We start from the raw sequence: 18413 nt of genomic DNA, 5'->3' as shown, positions 1-18413 counted from the left end.
ACTTGCACATTTCCCTGTACAACAAACCAATACTAAAGTTCTGTTCAACAGAGCTTCTTACTTTCCTGAACTATAACAACTATGTAGTACTGTATTTTATATCACTCTGGGAAGATATCCTACATTGGCTATTTATAACAATTCCACAAGAAAAAATACTACTAGGCGATGCCAATATCAGTTGGTTGGACATAACCTCTAACTCCCCTACATCCAGTATGAACTTGTATGGATTCATGCAACTAATTAATAGCATAATACTGACATCAGACTCCTTATTAGACTGGATCCTACTATTAGACCCTAGTCAATTCACCACCACAGGTACAATGTCAGACACCATCTCCCAGTCTGTAAAATTAGACCTCATATATTCACTTAAACATTATGTTTCTAAAGCAGCACACAACCTGTAAAAGTTTAACACAGAAATATTCATTACTATGTGTCACTTGTTTGGTCAGGATAAAGCAGACGAACATACATGGATTCTATTCAAGCAGCTTTATTATGTACAAACACATCAGGATTGAGGTTTAATAACTTTAACTTAGGTAAACTTATAAACAAACTAGCTATTATGTTCATACATGCTCACTCTCTGGTTGCACTCTTAAAATGGCACTGAAGCTAGCATGTGCTTGCTATTTATATGCATGTACTGTCCTTGAAACAATCATACACTGTTCTACATACTCCCTCTTTGAGGAATGGTCATGCATTATTGATGACATTAATTGACATGCAATTAATACAAAATAATTCTTTGTCATGCAATTATACAGAACTAAATACATGTAGACAATTATGTCCAGGTTTCTGTGTATTACACACTGGGTCTGGAAATACGACCAAATCGTGTGACAGAAATTAGAACTAGGTCTAGCAACTGGGAATGTTTCTGCTGAATGTTCAGCTTTGGGGACAACAGGAACCTCATCAGGAATGGAAGTAAAAGTTAAGACACATTCTGCAATAGGAGCATCGTCCGGATCGCTCTGAAATCTAGAGTTTGTTTCACAGGAAGAATACTGCAATATCGATTCTGATACAAGAAGCAGATGTCTGAGATTTCTCCTGTACTCTACACCCTCAGATTCTACAAAGTAGGATCTCGGCTTGGCACATATATCTGTTACTTGACCAATCAGGTCAAAACCTTTCACCATTTGTATCCTCAGTGTCTCTCCTCCTTTCAATGGATGAAGAAATATGCTCGATTTATCATAGCTGCACTTCTGGAAAAATGCTTTCTGAATAGTTGGGCTCTGAGTGTTCTATTGTTCTTAGCTTTAGGCCTCAACAAACTGGGATAGATAAGCAGTATTGTTCTGGTTTACTTAGATAGACGTCTCTGAGCAGATGAGCCAAGTATATCGTCACGGGGTATGTTTCTGAGATTAAGTAAGTTCAAAAGGACATCGGTATTATCATGCTTTGACTTCTCTAGTAATTGCTTTGCACTCTACTGCACGTTCAGCTAATCCATTTGACTGTGGGTATTCTGGACTACTAGTAACATGTACAAAGTCCCGTTCTTTTGCAAATTTCTGAAACAATTGACTGGTAAATTTGGTATCATTGTCAGAATTAACTTTGTGTGGACTACCATGGACTGAGAAATGATGTTTCAACTTGGCGATAACAGCAATGGATGTTAGGTTAGGTAGTAGATCGATCTCAAAACAGTCCGAGTGAGAGTCTAGCACTAAGTAATGCTGATTGTTCCACTCAAATATATCAGTGGCTACTGTTGACCAAGGTAGTTCAGGAACTTGACTTAGCAGAAGTTCTTTTTGCAAATGCAGTTTAGTACTATTGCATACTGAACAAGAAGAAACCACTTTATTAATGTCTTTTGCTAGAGAAGGCCAAAATAGTAGTCCTCTATCACTTCAGAACCTGTGTGACTACGATGCAAAATCTGGATATATTCATGATGTAAGGAAGTAGGAACAGCAATTTTAGGACCTTTGAAAATAATGCCGTCTTCCATCAACATGTCATCTCTGTAAGGAAAATAAGTTTGCACTTCAGCTGGTACAATAGATTGCTTTGACGACCATCCAACATTAATGTAGTGGTTGAGCTTTTGCAAAACTGGATCACTCCTTTGTATGATCTCTTAGCTCATCAAATCTCATGGTAGAAAAATTGTGCACTTCCATGACATCAAAGTACAAATTTTGTGCATTAAGCTGTTCCGTTGTATTTCTGGGTGACCTGGATAAGGTATCAGCCAGATAAAGAAGTTTGCCTTTTGTATAGACCATTTTGAAGTTGTACTTATGCAATTTGAGCATCATTCTTTGTAATCTCACTGGAACTGAATGCATAGGCTTCTTTAAAATAGTAACTAGAGATAGGTGATCAGTTTCAATCTGAATAGCTCGACCGTAAATATATTCATGAATCTTTGAACATGCAAATACTATTGCCAAAAGTTTTTTTCTCAATTTGAGCATATTGCATTTCAATTTGTGTAAGAGTTCTAGATGCATAGGCTGCTGGTCTGCCTTCTTGAAGAATAACTGTGCCAAGACCAAATTTTGCCAATTTTGAAGCATCACAGGAAAGAGTACCTAGTTTATTGACATCATAGTATGTTAATGTAGGTGGGGTGGAAGTTTTCTGTTTAAGGTCTTCAAATGATCTCTGGTACTGTTCCAACCAAGACCATGTAACATTTTTGCACGTCAGCTCTCTCGAAGGTGCTATCAACTCACTGAAATCTGGTATAAACTTGCCAAAGTAGTCTGACCATACCAAGAAAACATTGTAGAGCTTGAACATTGTCTGGTGCTGGCATCTCAAGAATGGCTGTTTGCTTGGATAGATCTGATCACAAACCATTGGTAGGAAACAAATGACCTACATATGTAACTTCTGGTAGTCTGAATTTGCACTTGAGAGGATTTAGCTTCAAGTTCGCTGCATGTGCTCTATCTAGAATTTCTTAAGGTTTCTGTCATGCTCTGCTTCACCATTGCCTCCAACCAATAAATCGACTATTATGGCACCAAGGATAACTCGAAAAAATGTGCTCCATTGCATGCTGAAAGACTTCACTTGCAGATTTATTCCAAATGGCATTCTGAGGAATTTATATCTTCCAAATGGGGTACTGAAAGTAGTCAGTAGTGAAGATTTGCAATCAAGCATCACTTGCCAAAATGAGCTTTTTGCATCCAAGACAGAAAAACCTGTGGCATGCGGTATTAGGGCTGAGACTTCCTTGACTGAACACACAGGATGATGAAGTCTCTCTTTAATGCTTTGTTCAGGTCTCCTGGGTGAATGCATATTTTGATTTCACCCGAGACTTTTTTTGTGGGCTCCTGCCATGGACGATACCCATTGAGTTGGTTCTGTAACTGGACAAATCACACCTTGCTGCACCATTTTATTCAACTGAACCTTAACTTTATCCTGCATAGCTATCAGAACTTTTCTTGCTGGTCTGACCACTGGACTGATCTTTGGGTCTAACTTCATAGAATACACAACTGGAAGTTTGCTTAACTTGTCATCGAAAACATCAGCATGTTCTGAAAAAATAGCTTCAGTAAAATTGGAACTGGGACATGTGGCTTATATCAGTGGTTCCCAAACTTTTTCGATTCTTGGCTCCCTTGCTAAATCCACATTTTCCCAAGGCACCCCCCCCCCATCAAATTCTAACAAGTATACCTTGAGAAATAGCTAATAATTTTTTTTTAATTAAAAGGATTGGGTACCAACTTTCAAATGCAAACTGAAGAACAGATAACCAAAATATGGCACCAGTCCCCTGCAGCCATTCCAATGTCCCATTACCTGGCTATTTCTCCCCATTTAGCATAAACACTAATGTGTGCATGCATACTGCTTTACTTTTCAATGATTATTTGGATTTTACTTTTACATTTTATATAGCACAATGCGCAAACATTAATGGATAACAAAGTAATACTGTCTCACACGCACAATGAAAATAGACTTGGCATTAAAACTTCTCTGCCCTTGAAACCCACATTCATTGAAACAGCATTGAAACCCACACCACATCCAAAGAAAATGCATCTGGCCAGTGGTGGATAAAGATTACCTTTGGGCTATTTTCAAATCATAGGCCCCTTGCACACAAAACAAGAAACAAAGTAATACTGTCTCACACACACAATGAAAATAGACTTTGCATTAAAACTTCTCTGCCCTTGAAACCCACATTCATTGAAACAGCATTGAAACCCACACCACATCCAAAGAAAATGCATCTGGCCAGTGGTGGATAAAGATTACCTTTGGGCTATTTTCAAATCATAGGCCCCTTGCACACAAAACAAGAAACATAGGTTCATAGGTAGGTACTAGGCTATCTGTCCGAAGGCATTTATAAGCCTAGCCAGAATGTGTTGTCTTTCGCCGCCCCCTTAGATTAGTTCCTTGTGCCTCTGTCCAGCAGAGCCATTGAAGTGATCCCTGGGGTAAACTTTCGGTTTCCCATCCACTCGTCAAGGTTTCTCTTGAGGGTTATTGAGGAGCTTTGCCTAATGTAGATTGTAATCTTGTTCCAGAGCATGGGAAGTCTCTGGGACAGGAATCTATCCCTCCAGCACGTCCTATTTATTGTTGTGGTGAGGTTTAGATCCTTGGAGCGTGTGGCTCGAGGGGATATGGTTTTCTTTAGGTGGAGCATGTCCATCAATTCTGGGTTGGACATGGGCTTGTATGTCAGGCAGAGATCACCTTTGAGTAGGTGGTATGCAAACGAGTGCAGCTGGAGTTTCTTCAGTCGAGCTGCATAGGGCATCTGCTTGAGGCCAGTGATCCTCTTGGTGAGGAACTTCTGTGGTATTTCCAGGTGTTGCAGGTGTTTTGTAAGGTGCATCCCAAATTGGGCATTGTACTCTATGATGGGTCTGATGAGTGATGCTTAGAGGGGCCCAATGACCTCTTTTGATCTGGATGCAAACCCTTTTGTGATTAGGTGGGCCACATAGAAGGATTTTCTAACCACTTTGGCAATGTGATTATCAAAGGAGAGGTTACTATCTACTTGGGTCCCCAGATCCCTTATTACGCCTTCGGTATTTAGGGGGCTACCACCTATGTGGGAGTTTGTGGGTACTTTGTTTCTTCCAAAGGGGGTGACTATGCACTTTTTGGCATTTAGCTTGAGACCATGGTTTTGACACCAGGTATCTGTCTCAGTGAGACCCTTTTGGAGGATGTCTGTGTCAGTCTGAGTGTCAATTATAGCCCCTAGTTTGCAGCCATCTGCGAACTTGGTGAGCCATAGTCGTCTTGTGCTTGCCTGTTCCTCTGAGAAGTATATGCCAAACAGGAGGGTCCTAGGACTGAGCCCTGGGGAATGCCACTTGTAACCGGTTTAGAGTCGGACCTAGCTCCTGCAACTCTTACCATGTGGGTTCTGTCCGTGAGCCAGTTGGCAACCCATCTCATGATGTAGGGATTTATGTTCAGGCTGGTGAGCTTGTCTATAATACCTGAGTGGGGAATGGTGTTGAAGGCCTTTGCGAGGTCTAGGTAGGCTGTGTGGACCACCTTTCCCTCGTCTATAGCCTTTGTAACTGTCTCAAAGAAGTCCACCAGGTTTAGAAGTCATGATCTGCCCTGAACAAAGCCAAACTGGGTTGGGTCCAGTCTTTGGAGGTTTCCAATGTCTCTGTTAATGAAATCCATGATGATGCTCTCCATAGCTTTGCAGACCAAGCTAGTCAGGCTTATAGGGCGATAGTTCACTGGGTCCATTGTGGCTATACCTTTGTGGAGTGGAATAACCATTGCTGTGCGCCACTCTGTGGTCACGTAGCTTGTGGAGAGGCCGAGTTTAAACAGTGTATTTAGGTGAGGGGTTAGTTCATCTTTGAGCTTGTGTAGGACACAGCCTGGGACACCGTCTGGTCCCATTGATGCTGTGTTTTTGGCTTTGGAGAGGGCTGTTTTAACCTGAGTGTCTGGGATTTCAGGGCCACTACATTCTTCTGTATAGTTATGTGCCCTTTTGGGGGTGAGAGGGGGTGTAGTTTGCACTGAGTTTGTCTGCCAGGATGTTGGCTATATCAGTCGGTTCAGTGTGTTTTGTGCCATTCTGCACGAACTCTGAGCAGATTTGAGAATTGCCACTTAGATTCTTGATATAGCTAAAGAATGCCTTGTGGTTATCTTTGGAGTCCATGGCAATTTTTCTTTCGAAGCTAGCCTTAGATGATTTTATGAGGGAACGTAGTTTCTTGCTGATACTGATCAGGGATTTCTTCCCTACTTGGGATTTTACTCTTTTCTGTACTAGTTTCCTCCTTCTATTGTATATCTGGTTTATGGCAGGGGTCCACCAGACTGGTTTCCTTTTCTTGGAGGAGTGAGTCTTGGGTTTTGTTTGGGATAGCACAATCCATGCATTCTTGTAGGTGCCCATAGAATGCATTAGTAAAGGATTTTGCAGCTTGGACAGCATTATCCTTTAGCATGGGGGTTTTGAAACTTCCCACCTCGGTCTTAAGTAATGTGAAGTTTGCTTTTGAAAAGTTTTCACTGTGATTTCTTTGACTGTGGGTGGTGGCTTAATGTGGATATCCAGAGTGATTAGTTTATGGTCAGATCTAACCAGCGAGGGGTTGACCTCCGGTGTGGAACACTGGTCGCCCATGTTGGTGATGACCAGGTCCAATATCTTATCACCTCTGGTGGGAGTGTTAACCAGTTGATTCAGGGCATTTGAGTTTATAAATTATAGGAAATGTTGGGCCAGGGAATTCGTACTTGAGTAGTTCTCCCAGTTAATCTTTGGATAATTGAAATCACCCAATATCAGGGTGTTTGGTAGGACCTTTATGTTTCCCAGTGTTTCCAGGAATGCGGAGTGGAGGTCCTGGGACATGGTGGGTGATCTGTAGCAAGCTATAATTTGAATAGCAGTAATTTGAATAGCAGTGTTGCCCATTGTTAGTTGCATGTGGATGATCTCTGAAGCATTGTGCTGTGCCACTAACCTGGAGGTGTGGGTATCCTTGATGAATGTGGATACTCCCCCCGCCTTTTGTATTTCGGTCCATGTTTTGTGGCCGAAATGTATGGTATGAGTTGTAGCCTTGTAGTGCTGGGGTGCTCTCTGCAGCCTTAAACCAGGTTTCTGTTACTGCACATATATCGATTTTTCTCCATACTGAGGAGTGCCTCAAGTGCGTGCATTTTGAGGTTTAGACTTCTTGCATTGAGCAGCATTACCCTCAGTTTTTTGTTACTTGTGCTATTTATGGCAGTGGGTTTGTCTTTTGATCCTTGCCTAAAAAAGGCACTATGGGGGTGGCAAGAGCCTTGGCCAGTATTTGAAAGCCTAAGGGTGACAGGTGCAAGCCACCTCTAGCAAAGCAGCATGGCTTGTTGAGCATGTCATCTCAGGCTGACAGACACTGGATCCCCTTTGAATGACACCAGAAGCTTAGCCAATTGTTGAAATTGATAATTTTTTCTCTATACCGTGGTATCATTCTTGGTGAGGGCAGGATGCTACTCATGGTCAGGGTCATACCAGCCTGGGCTACATGATCAGAGAGCTCCTCCATGTCTCTTTTCATGTAGTCCAGGGAGGTACGGCTCTGGTCATTCACACCAACATGGACAATGACAGAGTCATATTTGTACTTGTTGTGGAGTGACATGAGTGCTTGTGTTATGTGGTGGATCCTGGCACCCGACAGGCAACTAACAGTAGCCTCCTTGTTAAGCCTAGTGAGTCGGATGTCAGTGTGCCTGACTATAGAGTCACATATTACTAGTGTGTTGGGTATGTTATTTTGTCTTAAGGGCTGTGATTGTGTGGCGCACTGGTTTTGTGAAGTATGTGTTTCATAGTTTGTGTTGGGGGGTGGAGGTTGCTTGGATGTCTGCTTTGAAGGTCTCTGCTGCTTCTGCAGATTTTTATTTAGAGCCTCCGAGTATGTTTTCATGTATTTGTGTGTGTTTTTGCCGGTGATGGTTTCATAGGTCTGTGTGAGACTGGTGGTATGGTGAAAGTAATTCCCTTCTCCTCTTGACTGCCTGGTCCAGTCTTGGGTTGAGAGAGCTTAGCCTCCAGTTTGGCTGTATAATTGCATCTCTCGCATGTATTAGTGTTTGGTGGAAGGAGGAGAGGGGTGTCTGTGTACACGAGGCAATTGTAACATTGCCTCAAAATGTCCAGATTCACCAATTGGACTGGAGGGTACACCTGAAACTGCCCATTGGACATGCCTGGATAGGTACAGTGAACTGTTTTACTGATTGGCTGGTAAGGTTGAATAGAGTGCCTTGTCCTTCCCTACAGTATAGGGGGGTCTAGTGCTAAGGTTTATTAGTGCTTGCTATGAGTTTTGGGTAAGTGCAGGGATGAGAAGTGAATGATTTGAGTGCTTAAGTTGAAAGTTTGTCTAGTTCCAAGGGAAAAATTGAACAGTAGACTTTGTGGAGCCGGGAATAGTTATACCCTAGCTGCCCAGCGTGCAAAACCACACAAATGTGGGTTTTATAGCAGGGAAATGAAAGAGATAGAAATTAGCCCAAAATGGCCAATAAACTACTACTAATGCTTTCTTTGATACACCTTCCTGACTTTACAATACAGCACACTTGTTAAACTTGAGTGCATTTTAAATTTACTGTAGGCAATGAAACAAAATTAACCTATGACAAAACTGCCCAATTCAGAACATTTCCATCATAAATGTCTACTTCCACACACACAGTTTTTTTTCTTATAATGCAGCACAGAATATAATCATTCTAATTTTCTGTTCCTGAATTTGGGTTAATATTTTTTGCCCTTTCCACTGAGACACACATGCCCTTGTACATGACATTTGCTCACTTCTGTTCTATCTGTAGCTACACCCTTGACTTGTTACACCCACCCCCTTTAAAAGTGCAACACAGTACAGTATCAGCAATGCATGTACAGAATGTGGGAGTAAAACCCACAGTCTTCTGCATCACAAGCAAGCATTTATCGACTAAGCTATTATCAAGCAATAGCCTTCAACAATTTCATTGACTGAACACAATGCACTGCCCATCATTCTTTAATACCACACTACAATCAACATCAAGTTTTAAGAGATCACATCTTTGATCTCAAAGTGCACACATTTGCACCACAAAACAGGCTTACAATCAGAAAACATGGAAAGCACTTCATGACAGCTCAGCATTAAAGAAAAAATTTAGTACCATTCAACAGTACTACAACTTCATATAGCAGAAATCTCACTATTTAACAATCACACAACAGCAGGGTTTTAATAGTAATGCAAGTCTAAAACTGACAGAAGAATTAGCACCATGCAGAATAAGAAAGGAACACTGACTAGTACGAAGCAACCCCACTGTGACACAATATAATATGTTAATACATATTACAACACCCAAGCACAATTATATAACAAACACATTATGAGAACGGAATTAGAAAGACAAAACAGTGGACACCAGAAAGTCAAATCAACACAAAGCACGACTTCAGAAAAAAAAAATACAAACTTCTCATTAAAACACACCCCTAAACATTTTACACAATTTATAACAAACCACCTACAGAGTAACTTTTACCATTAAGGATAAAAATGACTGCAGAGCAATGTCAAAACAAGCTAAAGTTAATTGAATTTACCATTTCATATAGAGTTAAGCTACAATTCTAAATGCTTCCCACAAAAAGTCACTTTAAAAAAGGTAAATAATCTGCATTCAAAGCATACCCAACACAAAAAAAATATAACAGAAATAAAATACAGCATGGCTTCTCATACATACGCTGTTATTTTTCCACACCAGCATTAGGAGCCTTAGTTTGTTATCAAGGCTAGGAGCTTAACTCCCATAGGAAACTAGGTCAAAATTTGCAGTCTCACCCAGATAGTTCTAGCAATGACAGCTGGATTTTCTGTTAGTTCTCTCTCATATATATATATATATATATATATATATATATATATATATATATATATATATATATACACACACACACACACACACACACACACACACACACACACACACACACACACACACTGGCAGCTTTCATACCTCTGAAACTGAAACAGCAGCTTCCATACGTCTGAATTGCCCATTTCTCTGTCAGCTGCTCACAGTAGAGATCACCCACACCAAAACATTCATTCCTCATCCTCAGTCTTGAATCTCATATAAATCCACTGGCACCACCAGACTCTCATCCCGGCGTTCAAAACATTTGGAAAGAGATGCATGCATAAGCTGGAAGTGGATGCACGTTGAGACTTGAGCTTGATTGCCATCTCATGGAGCTGACGCCATCACCTGTGCAATGACGTCAGCTCAAAAAAAGCCAAGATTTATTTTTTAAAATAAAAGTGCGGGGATATGGGAGGTATGTTCGCGGCGCCCATATGAGGAAGCCGCAGCACACACTTTGGGAACCCGTGGTTTACATGATTAACTTCTTTGGTGAAGGAAAGCAGATTCATTCTCAAACTGTCTCTGAGACCCAGTAATTACTGCACAGGTCTTTGGACTATATAGAATAATAAGATGTAGCAGTTCTTGGCCAAATAACATGAAAGCACTACTGAGCCTTTGGTTTGAATTTCTTCACCTCCATAATAAGTAACAAGTTTTGCACAGCTAGCCATATTAAGTTGCTCACCAGCTCTCATCTTAGCAAATGTGTCTGCTGATATAACATTACACTTTAAACCAGTGTCTGCTTTGAGCTTGATGGGTTTACCATTGATATGGACAGTACAAAGCACCTCATCCTTTGCCAACAAATTTACTGCATCAGCCTTTTCACCAATTACTTAAACACCATCCTCATAGAAAGTAGGTTTGCAGCTCTGTATTTGATCAGCTTGCTTTTTTAAGTGACCCTTTTTTATAACTGTGTGAGGTTTACTTGATTTGCAGAACTTTTGAAAATGGTTCAATTTTTTACATTTGTGGCATTGCTGACCAAATGCTAAGCACCTTTCTCTTTTAGACTCAGTATTGGCACCACAATTGTGACAGTTAACAGTAAAGCTTGATTTGGGTTTTGCTGACTCACCCTTGCACTGCACTGAGCTAGTCTTACAACTTGCTGGAAAACTACGGGTATTACCTGCCACACTTGCAGGGCTTACAGCTGCCATGTGCTAAGGCCTGCTTCTGCTAGCCACACGTTGCATGCTGTCTACATTTGCTCTGGAGTGTACTAAAACCATGCTTTTATCACTTGCAAGTATACTTGTGTGCCTTTCTCTAACTTCATGGATCTGACAAATATCAGTAGCTATTCTCAGCATTAAATCACTGTCATGAAGCAAAATGTTTCTCACTTAGCACTGTTAATCCCATACACAAGCCCGTCCTGTATTACCTCATCTTTTAAGTCCTCAAACCTGCACATTTTAGCTTTGTTTCTCAGGTCAGTAATATAAGCTGCAAAAGTTTCCCTTTGCTTTTTGATCTCTTGTGTAAAACACTTGCGTTTCTAATGTAATGTTTGTCTGGGGGTTGCATATTTCCCTGAATTTGTGTTTCAAGCACTAGGGATCTTACCTTGATTCAGCCAGTACAACACCATGATGTTTTTTCCCCTTCTCCTTCATATACTGCTGGTGCATATACAAATGAATGCTCTCTTTCAATGGCCTCTGACCCAGCTAGGTTTAGAAAAATGAATGCTCTGGTGCATGCATCTTTGTCCGAATAAGCTGCTTGTATAAAAACATCATACTCTTGCTCAAATATTCTCCAATTCTCTGCAATATTCTGATCAAATACAATTGGACCTGGTCTGCAAAATGTGTCTGCCATATTAACACATACTAGTGAAGGCTTTTGCAAGTGTGCACGAACACACACTCACATACACGCCAAAATTTTATGCCAGTACTTGTAACTATGCCCAATAGCACAACAAGCCTCTGAATAACTGAACTTTACAAAATAAGTCTCCTGGGCACAAGAATACTCTTGAAATTACTGTGCTGTAAGAAATCACCTCTTATCACCGTAAGAAACATTTCAAAATAACTGCACTCTGCAAATAAACTGAGCAGAAGAAGCTTGGAGTAAAAAAATTAGAAGTAATTGCACTTTGAGAATAAACAGTACACAGCTGATCAAAACTTTCCCACAGTGGCTGTACTTTGCTAAATAACTCTTTACAGTGCAAGAAATACTCTGTAATGGCAGCACTCTCTAAACAGACACACCCAGCACAATAAACTTTTTGAAATTGTTGTATTTTGAAATGGTTGTATTTTGGGCAGCACTTCATGAAACAGTTGCACTTTACACAATAAACTCTCTAGAATAAATGCACAGTAATAAGCACACACTGTAAGCACTTTTACTGACTTGGAGATACTGTGAACAACTCTAGTTATGCCCTGAATACAATGCGAAATAGTAGTTGTGCCAAAACACAGTACTTTGCCAAAAAAAATGCAGTCGCCTTGCTTTATATATGTTTAATGTGCCCTTTTTGCCCTTTATTATATTCATTTTTCTCATTTAATCTTTTTTCATGCCCATTATAATTTTCTTGTGCTCATTTTACTTTAAACATACTCGTTTTGTAATTCCAAACCCCTTATGTGCTTTTCTTATTAAATATCTTAATTTCAAACATTTTGATTAATAAACTTTTTTGTGCCTTGCACTTGCGTAATAGTGCGTTTTCTGCCATTGCAATGCTCTGTTTTATCTTTTTTAGTAAGTAAATTGTTCATGTATATAATTAAACTGAAGATCATTTTGTATTGTTTTTAAAATTTGTAAAATGACTGTTCTTAAGATGTTTTTGTAATGCTTGGGAGATTTTGTCCCTGGGCCTCTGCTGAAAGAGGGCCCTTACCCATTTGGACTGTCCAGGTAATCAAATGTCAATAAATAAGTAAAATAAATAAATACAATTTAAGGTTCATTGCCTTCTTTGCTGAGCCCGTATGTGTGCATACTTCCACACACCAGTGATTCCAGCCTGAGTGCAGTGTTGTAGTATAGGAGCTTGCACTTTGGGGCTTCCACAGATGTCAGTTTTTATGGGGGGATCTCTGTCAGTACTGTCCTTCAGGAATAGGCAAATGAGCATTGGCTATTGATTTCCAACCTTCCCCTGCAGGCACCAGTGACAGAGGACATGTATCTATATATATGTATGTGTGTATATACATATATATATATATATATATATATATATATATATGTGTGTGTGTGTGTGTGTGTGTGTATGTATATATATATATATATATATATATATATATATATATATATATGTGTGTGTGTGTGTATATATATATATATATATATATACACACACACATACACATGTATATTTCTATATATATATGTTTGTGTGTGTGTGTATATATATATATATATATATATATATAAACACACACACACACACACACACACATATATGTATATATAAAATGTGTGTGTGTATGCGTGTTTTTTTTTTTTTAATTGTTTTCTAGTGCAGATTGGCCAGGTTTACCCTTCAGAGCTGGTTTGAGACTACAGCTGGTAGATCATAGTTCCCATCCTTGGGGCCTAATGAGAGGAAGCAGTGACATCTGGATATCCTGTCGTCTAGTCCAGCAAGTCCGGCTTTTTTTTTTTTTTTTTAGTTATTCTGAATATCATACGCATCCATGCTTCCACACAAGATTCAGTATAGTGCCTGCCTAGTCCTGCTATGTACACATGTGTTGTTGCAACTCCCAATTCTCCTTTAGAGAGCAGCACATTGCTGATGAATCCTCATGCCCTTCCTCTGAGACACATGAGCTGGTCACTGGCTGCTAAAGCCCTTCCTCTAAGCCGTCTTCCTATTTCCTAGGCTGGTATTTAATCTTTGATTCCAACTGGACCCTCCCTGCACCAGTAGGCTGTCATATGCAGTACAGTTGGTAACAAATAATGTAATATGGATCTGGTTTGTCATATTAGAGCTTTTAAACTCTAGTGGTTCAGATTTGCTGCAGATTAGTGTTTACTGTCCTTCAAGACTGGCATTCACAGTAAGTATTTATTCCTGTAGTCTGTATTTACAACTTGAATTTCTAAGTATTTTAAATTTTGTACTTAAAACTTCAGTGATACCCCTATGTATATTTTAGAGAGAGGTAAGTCTCCCCTAACACATTTGGATGGTGGTTTTGCACCTCCTTTGCATGTTACATGTGATAATGTTATTATTCCAGTATGAACGTTTTTTCAGTCATCTGAGTACTTTTGACAATGTGATATGCATAATAATTAACATGCCTGAAGAGTTATTTTACACTCTTATTGAGGAAGGTTTCATTTATGCAGCCGTCCAGATTTTCACAGAATGTCCTGATGTTTGCTTCATATTTTTAGTCTGTTCTTCATAAAATTTGTGGTTTTCTGGCAAATGACTGATGATTAAATAAATGACATAAATTTGAGTTTCAGAAAATGTGTGCTTACACAGATCTTGTTGATTTAATGACTTTCTAAGTTTACAAGGCCCCCCCCCCCCTCATTAGTTTTGGCTTTTTCCAGATTTCTTGTGCTAAGAGGTTGAGAGGTAAAGATTTATGTAAAGCAAGCAGCATCCTCAACATCTCTTAGTTTCTCTTTTGACCATTACCAGTTATCTATATGCTGTACACGTATGAATAAATACACCGTTCTTGACTTTCGTAATGCAGTCTAAAAATGAGTATGGATGTTCTCATTGTCACTGCTCAACTTAAAAGTACAGAAACTTAAAATATATTGGATTTTTATGATGGTGTTTTTTTCTTGCTAAACTAATGATTTTTTTTATTTCATAATTGCAGTTTGAGGATTTGACCACAGCAGCAGAGTGTTTGTTTTCCTTACTTAACGGAGATGACATGTTTGGAACATTTGCAGAGATACAGAAGAAAAGTAACTTAGTGTGGCTTTTTAGCAGACTGTACCTCTACTCCTTCATCAGCCTGTTCATTTACATGGTTCTTAGCCTGTTTATTGCCCTTATCACAGACTCCTATGAGACCATTAAGGTAAGCTTTATATTCCAGCATTCTGTAGCTTCTTACTTGCATTTATCTTTTTCTACTCTTAAGTCCACACATGTTAAACTACACTACAGACCTTTTGTACCAGCATTTCTTTAATAGGTACCCGAGCAAGACCATTAAAGCCTTTTTTCAAAACAACCCACTTGCAAGAAAATGAAAACTGAAACACAAGTCATTAAATTGTATTTATAAACTTGACAAGAATCATATACCTCCAAAAATCTTAATACCAGTAATGGGGTCTTTAAAGGCACCCATTTTACATTTACTTGGGGATTTGTCAAGCTCTACTCGTATTCAGGCAGTACTTGACGTGTGTTTAGGGCTTGCATTAACACTTTCCTCCTAGCGAGTGAACTGTTCTAGCCATTGCCTGTCTTGTGGAAGCATGACAAAATATCTACAGTTGTGGGTTTTAGTTCTTCCTTGTTTAACTGTTCATGGCTAACCTTTATGTATCTGCACTTCCACTCTCCCCTTGATGGCCATGTACTTGTCTCCTGTGACCATTGTTATAGTGACAGCAGCAATGAACATATCACTGTCAACCATATTGCATCAGTATCTTCACAGCTGTCATAAGAGCCCCCCCCCCCCATTGAAGTTAATATAATCTGAGCTAGTGCTTGCTCAGAATTAGTCTGCAAGTGCTACATGTAGGTAAGCAATATGACCATGTGATGTTCCACAGCACTGGAATGTGAAATCCTCCTCTGGAAAAAAATCTGTGCTAGAGCCTCTTTAAAGATGTATAGCAACTCATAACAGATACTTCTACACTACTTTTCAGCATTAAATAGTGCCTTATTGGAGTCGCATCCTTTTAACTGTTTCCTTAACCATCTAGCTCGAGCAATACCTTCCACGTGTAATAAACTCAGTAATTTGTAAAGCCATTATTCCTTTAAGGGGGACAACTTGCACACTTCATACCCAAGCTTTTCTCACCACCATAAATTTTCATTTGGTAACTTAATTGTATACCTCCCTGTCTGATTACCTAACAGTCCTGCAAATGTAAGCTGAATCTAACTAAGGAGTTTCTCAGTGTTATAACCGGGAATATGGACTAGTCTCTTGATGATTCTCACATTTCATATGTTGCCTGGTGACAACTAACATGACCTTGGCCCCCAAGATGTACCACATAAAGACAAAGACCAACCCTTTTGACTAACACTTCAATTGTGTGCATTCAGTACCCACAGCTTTAATACTGGATGCAGCAGTCCACCCAAGTACAGTAGCCCATCCCCCTTGCATCTTAAACCTCAAAATCTACCTCCTTCCATTATCACCTAAGTACCTTATTCATTTTAATTAAGTGTTAAACCTCAAGCTGTACTCCTATCCACTGTTACCATCCCCATTATGTCAAAAGCCTCAAGTCATAATCCCATTTAGAATATACCTGTATATTAAAACTCAACCTATTTTCCCATCCATCATCATTCCAGTACCTCAGCCATCTCAGTTACATCTTTTGTATTTTTTTGGCCCCCTCTCACCTTATCTGTACTGGCTCAGCCTTCAGTTCCATATGTCCACACTAGGTTTACCAGCATTCTTCCTACTCCATGGACTTATTCCAGTATTTCTAGGGTTGGTCATGAGTATTATGGGCCTCGTGAGGGCTTGGTACTTCTATGCTTCTATCTTTTTTTTAAGCCCCCCCCCCAGTCCCACCCCCACACACTTGTTGATGGTGTCCGAGGGCAACTCTGCTCTTTGGGCCATGTCAACTCTTAGGGAGCATATTAATGAGTGACCTCCCACCCATCAGTTGCTCGAGCTGCTAATCAAACCTGGCCCAGCTGAGTCATCATTAGGGCTTTATCCTTCTATTCCAGCTTTACACCATTGGAGCAGTTACCTTGTCATCCTTCATTTCATTAGTACTATAACCATCTCTGTCATTACCTCAGTATTTAGCCATCTATGTTAAGTCTCAAATCACAAGGCATATTCACATCCATCATTACTGAAGCACCATAATGAACTCACATGTTTTAAACTGCAAACTGCACTGCCACCCATCACCTCAGTCCTGCAGTTTAAACCTTAAACAGTACTCCCATCCATCATAACCTCAGAGTAGCCTTTATAAGCAAGATGGCAACAGTTGGCTGCCTAGCTGAGCTGTGTTTTTGATCATGCTGAATTGTTTGTTCTGTGTCTTAGAAATTTGAAATTATGAACTTAATGTACATAGAGCAGGTTGGAGCAACTTAGCAAATGATTATTAATTTCCGTACACTTCGCAGCTGCTATTGTTATATCCACTACTGTATCCTGAGATTCTGTTGCTGTTGCAGCTGCCACTGGAATTTACTTGGTCGGTGTATGTTGCTTGAGGCTGTTTTCAGGTGTTCAGAGTTCGTGATTGCTTTGTTTTGGATATCGGTTGTCTGCATAATAGCTCTGTAGCATGGACAGCCTTCTGTTACTTAGAGCTATTCATCTTTGGGTTCTGGTCAGTCAGGTAGCCAAGGAAGTGGAGGCTTGCATTGGAGGATTTTGGCATTGTGGATCAGGAGGCAGAGGTTGCTGCAGTCATGTCTGTTGCTAGATGATTTCACCAATCTGACTACATGCAACATTTTGCTCCTCAATATTTTTACTTTGTTTTTGTTCTGTAGTAATTTATATTTATTTGTGTTCAAACATTGACAGGTAAGTGGTATGGCTAATGGATCAGATGCACATTCCTGTTTAATGGATTTTACCAAAGGGTAAACAACTCTGGTGTTTGTGTGTGACAATATATTGAGCTTTGACCAAGGCAAGGTATTGACTTGGCTTTGGCGTTGGTTGCTTTATGGACATGCCTGTTTTTTTTTATTAGCTCATCCAGTGATCAGCCTACTGGATATTTATTCAGATATGAATGAGTTACCCCAGGTGTAGGTTTCTTGTGTTAGACTGACTATTCCTGGCTTTGAGGCATCAAGGAGGAAGAGCTGAAAGAGTCAGAGCAGTTTTACAATACATTTCCTCAAAATTTTTTATTTTTCAAATACAGTTGAATAAATTCCATGTTATTTGTATATAACATCTTAATAGCTATGCACACTATTTACATCAGCCTGACACTATAACAGAGCTCAATATATACAATTACTTTATAGGTATAACGATCTAGTTATCAGAGTGTATCTGTTCAGTTATTGTAAAGTGTCCATCAATAAGACTTTTTTCCATAGATTGTTAAATGGCTTAGGATGAATCCTTAATTCTTTAATTTTAATTTCCAACAATGCTGTGGTCTTCAGCAGGCTGTAGAAGTCTTCCAAAGTCGGTATTGTTTGTATTCCATCTTCTTGTTATACACTTCCTTGAGATTGCAGGTATTGTCCATACTAGCTAATGACG

The 18413-nt window shown here is 39.6% G+C and overlaps 1 protein-coding gene across 2 annotated transcripts in view; it reads left to right on the top strand.

Moving 5' to 3' along the window:
- The window catches only part of LOC122813614 (mucolipin-2-like), a 1348087-nt gene that overhangs the window by 1249172 nt on the left and 80502 nt on the right, over window positions 1-18413 (top strand). For both annotated transcript variants that reach the window (XM_044086031.1, XM_044086029.1), the window contains one exon: window positions 14817-15023. In XM_044086031.1, coding sequence (XP_043941966.1) covers window positions 14817-15023 — 207 coding nt within the window. The remainder of the gene's footprint in view (window positions 1-14816; window positions 15024-18413) is intronic.

The sequence above is a fragment of the Protopterus annectens genome, chromosome 10.part0, assembly GCF_019279795.1.
Source record: "Protopterus annectens isolate FY-2018-M chromosome 10.part0, PAN1.0, whole genome shotgun sequence".
NCBI lineage: Eukaryota > Metazoa > Chordata > Ceratodontiformes > Protopteridae > Protopterus > Protopterus annectens.
This window is presented reverse-complemented; position numbering and strand designations above follow the sequence as displayed.